We start from the raw sequence: 5,817 nt of genomic DNA on the forward strand, positions 1-5,817 counted from the left end.
CGTGCGGCTTCATCCGCATCGAATTATTTTATTGTTTACATTTGTCAAATTATCCATAGCAAATGTCAAAATGACATGACATGACTTACCTTTGCAATCTTGTTTTCTTGATGTTGGCAGCATCTTATGGTATCTTTCCCACATTAGGGTTTTCAAAAATATTTACCCCCAAAGTTTAATGGCGTGAAAATATATAGTCTAAAGCATACGTAAGTGTAGGGCTTTTATTAAAAAAGGATTATTCAAAAATATGGTGTAATTGCTGACATCTTAGGCAACAAAGAAGTGTGTGTTTACGCTTTATTATAATTGTATAGATAAAAATTGTCAAACCTGTAAATGATAGACTATAAACGTCTGTCATAGAATATTTGCTGTCAATGATTATCACATGTCATAGATTATTTATTACAAACTCCAAACATCCATCCATCTAAACTTTATTTATAATATTACTTAGATTGTCAAACCTGTAAATGAAACTAAATTCTTAAGAAACATTCATAGATTATAAACATCTGTCATAGATTATTTGCTGTCAAAGATTATCACAGGTCATAGATTATTACACGCTGTCAGATTATCAGAAGAAATAATGTAATTCTTGAATTCTATATAGTTTTGTATGCTTATGGAATGATATATTTGTTTTGTTATAGATGAATACGAGAGCCGGGCTGGCAACAACATGCAGTATGAGTTAGCAACACATCTTTGTTATATTATGTCGTTTCTACATTACTTTTAATTTCAATTTTAGTTATCAACTTTCATATGGAATACATTAATTGTATGAATTTAAGTCGAGATCTCAACACAGTGCTGATTTCTTTTTATTCCCATAATAGTACAATGAAATCATAAAAACTAAATTGTGTAGCGACGTTTGAAGAGTTTAAAGTTTGCAAGTTTTGACAGGAAAAATGCTAGAGCGTGGCTTTTTAGTATGTTGTGTTGTGCTTAGTGTAGGTTCTAGTGGACCATTCCAGTGTGCTTTTGCTCTCAGAGTCCCCGACACGAGGTAAACGAAACTAAGCGAATGTAATGTCTTAAGATACTTGAAGCTGAAGGATTTGAACGCACTTATCTCAGAAACTTTGAATCGGATTTAAAAAAATCTTTTTGCAATTGATAGCTCGATTACTAATGTTATAGGCTATCACGCTAGCACTAAAAGGAGCCGAGTTGAAAGAGAATTTACATAAAACTGTGAACACTCTGGTTCTCTCTCTAAAAAAGGTATTGTTTTTACTGATAGGAAGCTGCAATAGACACGTTTATTTTATTTTTGTTACATATTCGAGTAAAATCAGGTGGATTGCTTGTTTAAACAGTTTCGTTGAACCTCGTAACAAGTGCGTTCATATTTCTGTTGCGTTTGGCGCCCCCTATCTGATACAATAAGTTTTATAGGATTCTTTCAATGGAAATGATTAATATGCGATTTAATGCCTGCGATTGTTTTTTGTAATTTATTCGATGAATAAAAATATGTAGGCAATTATGGCTGTTTTATTTCTACCCTCAACACGTCTAACGAACACAAAGAAATTTTTGTATCTAGGTTTAAATAAAACTAATTCGTAACAATAATGTAATTTTATTATCAATATTTATAATTACAACCGAGCTTAGATTTTTAGTTGGTTACTTATATATACAATCGAAGAGATTTAAAAAATATAAAGAGGGTATGGTTATAGAACCATTTTTATAGAAAAATCTCACTAACGCCATCTGTTATTAAAATTTCAAAACTACGCGACATTAGAATTTTATTCAAATTAGTTGCCAATAGATGTCACTAAATAATAACGTTTATATTTGATTTTGTAATCTTAGTTTATTTTTTAACAATAGATGGTGCTTATTATAATTTTGTTAAATTTTTAATACATGTCATTACAAGGACACGAGGTGGCACTAAAGTTGACAAATGTAGTAACCTTTCAGAGGAAGTACCGGTGAAAAAATATTGTTTACTATGCCTCTATATATTTTTTTAAATCTCTTTGTATAAATAACAATATGTGTATAGAAATTACATAATTATTTAAACATAACATTCTTTGGCAACAAATAAATATATAATGTATAAAAATACCCGTAAACTGAAAAACAAATAAAAGTGAGGTAATAAAATAACTTAAACGTAATTGAACACAAATTTCAGAGTTACACCTGATTCACAGGACAGTAGCGTTCCATCACTGGAATAGTATTTAACTGGCATAATGTGATCACTAAGATGCGCACTTCTTTGACTAAACTATCGCACAACTGTTTCCTCCCTTGGATTTTTAGTTGTGTAACAAAACAGTTGACAATCCTACAACAATTTTACGAAGTTTTAGTAAAGAGTGTGCGCTCGAAGCGCTACTGGCCAAGTGTGTTCATTATGCTTTTTCAAATCTAAACCAAAACTTTGAAAATAAACGTCACAACGATAATATAATTACAAAGTTTAAGTTGTAATTTGAAATGCATCAATTTTAAAAATATCAACAAAGTTTACAACTAAATTTAAGCACAACCGTGGGTACACATTGCACTGCACGAGCCCGCTCTTTGTATAAAACTAAAAACGCGGTATATAGTTAAACTTAGGATTAAAAAAACATACAGACTAATTGAGTACCTCCTTCTTTTGGGAAGTCGGTCAATGAGTATAAGCAAATATTAGTACAAATTTTGCTTATACCTAGTTTATACCTAACTTTAACTGTATACCGCGTTTATTTGTTAGGCTGTACATTTTTTATATTAAAAACGAGCAAGCGGTCACTTGAATCCGCCAAAATGATGTGACCGCTGACCATAGACATTCGCAATAGCGGATGCGTTGCTACCCTTGATTGACGGAGTAGGAGACGCAAATAAAGAGGATGTTTTCCCTTCCTATGCGTTATCTTTTCTTATAAGAAGAATGTTGGGAAAGAAAAAGGACTAAAGATGGGCTTCCGGTACCACACTCATCAGACAAAATGCGGGATTGTTCCCACTTCACGCCTGTCTTCTGTGTAGTCGTGGTCTTGCTGGGTGCGAGCCGACCCTGCAGTGCGAAGATGTTCTAGCGGGCTCTTCCACTGTACATTTATAAAATAGATTCATATATTTCTGTGTGTGTGTACCCATGGTTAAATTATTCTATTTTAGCAATAATGTATTCGGCTTTTCGGTGGTGTTTCTTTCTGTCCAATGAACAATAATACTGCACTAAATCTTCGGCAACTCGCCTCCAACTAAATCTTTCAATGAAAGTTCGTTCAAATGATCACTGATCTGTTCCTCCAATAGACCAGAGAATTTTTCCAAACTCATCTCTTCGTCTTGCCCCGTGTTTAAATCGGGGGAGGGCGCGAAATGAGGTGAAACGGAATTACATTCTGACTGAAACAAAACATGTTTTCAAAAAAAAAATACTAAAATATGTATAGTAATATTATAATTATTGTAATAAATAATTTTTTTTATTAAAAAACCGTCTTCCAAACAAAATACACTAAAAACAAAATATTCTCCAAAAAAAAACCAGTACACTAAAAAGTAACGAAATAATACCTTAATAAAAAAGTAAACCTTCCTTATTGTAACTGTTATGTCTATGTTGTACAATTATTTTTACTTTGAAGTCGGTGTCAGTCAATGTAGATTCATTACTTAATTGTTACTATACTTTCAATTGTCAATTGTTATGGTAAAAATGTGGAAACCCTTACGTAGAAATATCACTGCATACCTTGGCTGACACCGACATCAAAGTAATAATAACTGTACAATACAGACATAACAGTTACAATAAGGTAGGTTTACTATTTTCAAGGAATTATTTCGTTACTTTTTAGTGTATTGTTTTTAAGAAAAGTTTTTACAAGCAAATAATTTCGTAATGTGTGATATTCTCCTAACCACTTACTCTATTATCCGTACCGTAGACATATGGCTGAAAGTGACACGCAAATGGGTTTGTGTTCCTCGCCAGGAAGGTCTGCCCCTGTGACGTCACAGAGTAGTCTATTCCCACGGCAGGCAGCTGCAAGTGCTGGTCGAGCTGGACGTAGCTCCTGTCCATCCAGGACATATCCTGAACAGGGTACTGCTGGTGAGGGCTCGGGCCCAGCATGGGCGGCAAGTCCGTCGGCCACGGCTGGAAGAAATAATGTTTCTATTTTGTAAAAGATTATCGCATGATAATCTTCAACAGTACAATTAGGCTTATCAACTGGTGCTAGTTACTGGCATGTGTGAACTTTTACTGGCATGCCAGTACTTGTCGCCAGTAATTTTTTTGACATATTTATTTCCGATCTTAAAGTCTCATAAAGCATTAGCAAGTAACAGTGATTTAATCTTTAAAGAGAAAAGATTTTTATTTTTTATGAATTGAAATAACTCAAAAACTACTGGGACGATTTCAAAAATTCTGTGAGTGACATAGGCTATGTTTTTTTTTTATTTCTTTTTAATTTCAAACGAGCAAATAAGGCATAACAATACAGAATTGGAATTTTACCGTATGAAACGTTACCGTTTAAAAATGACAGGGAAAAAAATACTTAACTCTAGTTGTAGTGTCAAACAAAAGTGCACAAAGTCACTTTGTAAAAGTATTTCAACTCACTTGGAAAGGCTTCTGTTCCACAGGAGATGGTTCTTGTACGAGTGGAGTTTGTGCGGGAATATAGTTAACTGGAAAAAGTACATGTTTTGGTAAAAAATACACAATGCACACTATTCTTACTATTGAATCTATACTGATATTGTAAAGAGGAAAGATTTGTATTTTTGGATTTCTGTATGTATTGAAATAACTCAAAAACTACTGGGACGATTTCAAAAATTCTTTCACCATTATAATAAACTAACTTTTGCTCGCGACTTTGTAACTATAGCAATCGACTAAAATCTGTTACTTAGTGATAACGTAGCTTTTTAATAGTGAAAGATTTTTTTAAATCGTCCCAGTAGTTTTTGAGTTATTTCAATACGTACAAAAATACAAATCTTCCCTCTTTCTAATAGTATGGATATAGATAAAATTATGGACATTAAATTAAAAATTATTTCAATTAAGATCAACGATTGTTTTTATTTTTTTTAATGCAGCTAAAAAAATTACCTTGTTCGCACGACATCTCGGATTCCATTGGTAAATCTTCTGCAACAACATTAAACAGTTAAATTTACAGAAAAAAATAGTAATAAGATATATTTAGATTTTTCCCAACTGTTACCCCGCTCTGTCCCCACGTGGAGACAGATGAGAATAAAACGTTTCATCCGTCCCACCTTTTGCGACGAGGGACGGTTGGAACTTATTTTATTACATAACGGTTCTATCTGTCACCTGATTGGTAGTGGGACTAAAAGGTGGGACGGGTGAAACTTTTTATACTCACGTGGGGTCTACGTGGGTACTACGTGGGGTGACGGTTGGGAATAATCCGTATATTTACCATTCTGAAGCCAGCGTAACAACGGTTTCTTCTGAATAACTTTTGTTTCATCTAGTAAAAAGAAAAAATAGTATTAATAAGGAATTATTTTTTTTTATATGAAAGATGGCAAAAAAGCTAAGTGATCGCTGTCTATAGAGATCCTTAATTTAGATGTTGCCTACCCTTAATCGATGCGGAGAAGACGCATAAAGATGATACTTACTCTTTGCGTCTCCTACATCGTCAAATCCACTTTCCTTTCTCATCTATCATTTCAATATTATAAATGCAAAAGTTTAGATGGATGGATGTTTGTTAGAGTTTGTAGCTGAACGGCTGGATGGATTTTGATGAAATTTGGTCTGGATATAGACGATAG

The 5,817-nt window shown here is 33.2% G+C and overlaps 2 protein-coding genes across 2 annotated transcripts in view; one reads left to right on the plus strand and one right to left on the minus strand.

The window, feature by feature from the left end:
- LOC106111479 (stress-induced-phosphoprotein 1-like) overlaps window positions 1-1,025 on the plus strand; it is a 6,569-nt gene extending 5,544 nt beyond the window's left edge. Inside the window, exon 8 of the mRNA XM_013293598.1 lies at window positions 970-1,025. Within this exon, the coding sequence (XP_013149052.1) occupies window positions 970-1,025 (56 nt within the window). The remainder of the gene's footprint in view (window positions 1-969) is intronic.
- A 1,842-nt stretch (window positions 1,026-2,867) lies between these two features.
- Window positions 2,868-5,817, minus strand: part of LOC106111577 (embryonic polarity protein dorsal-like) — a 7,762-nt gene continuing 4,812 nt past the window's right edge. The window contains exons 8-12 of the mRNA XM_013293704.1: window positions 5,457-5,507; window positions 5,120-5,158; window positions 4,622-4,689; window positions 3,917-4,147; window positions 2,868-3,390 (exon numbers count right to left, since the gene is read on the minus strand). Of these exons, the coding sequence (XP_013149158.1) occupies window positions 3,217-3,390; window positions 3,917-4,147; window positions 4,622-4,689; window positions 5,120-5,158; window positions 5,457-5,507 (563 nt within the window). The 3' untranslated portion in view covers window positions 2,868-3,216. The remainder of the gene's footprint in view (window positions 3,391-3,916; window positions 4,148-4,621; window positions 4,690-5,119; window positions 5,159-5,456; window positions 5,508-5,817) is intronic.

Source organism: Papilio polytes, unplaced genomic scaffold (genome assembly GCF_000836215.1).
Source record: "Papilio polytes unplaced genomic scaffold, Ppol_1.0 DF824158.1, whole genome shotgun sequence".
In the NCBI taxonomy this organism is placed as follows: domain Eukaryota; kingdom Metazoa; phylum Arthropoda; class Insecta; order Lepidoptera; family Papilionidae; genus Papilio; species Papilio polytes.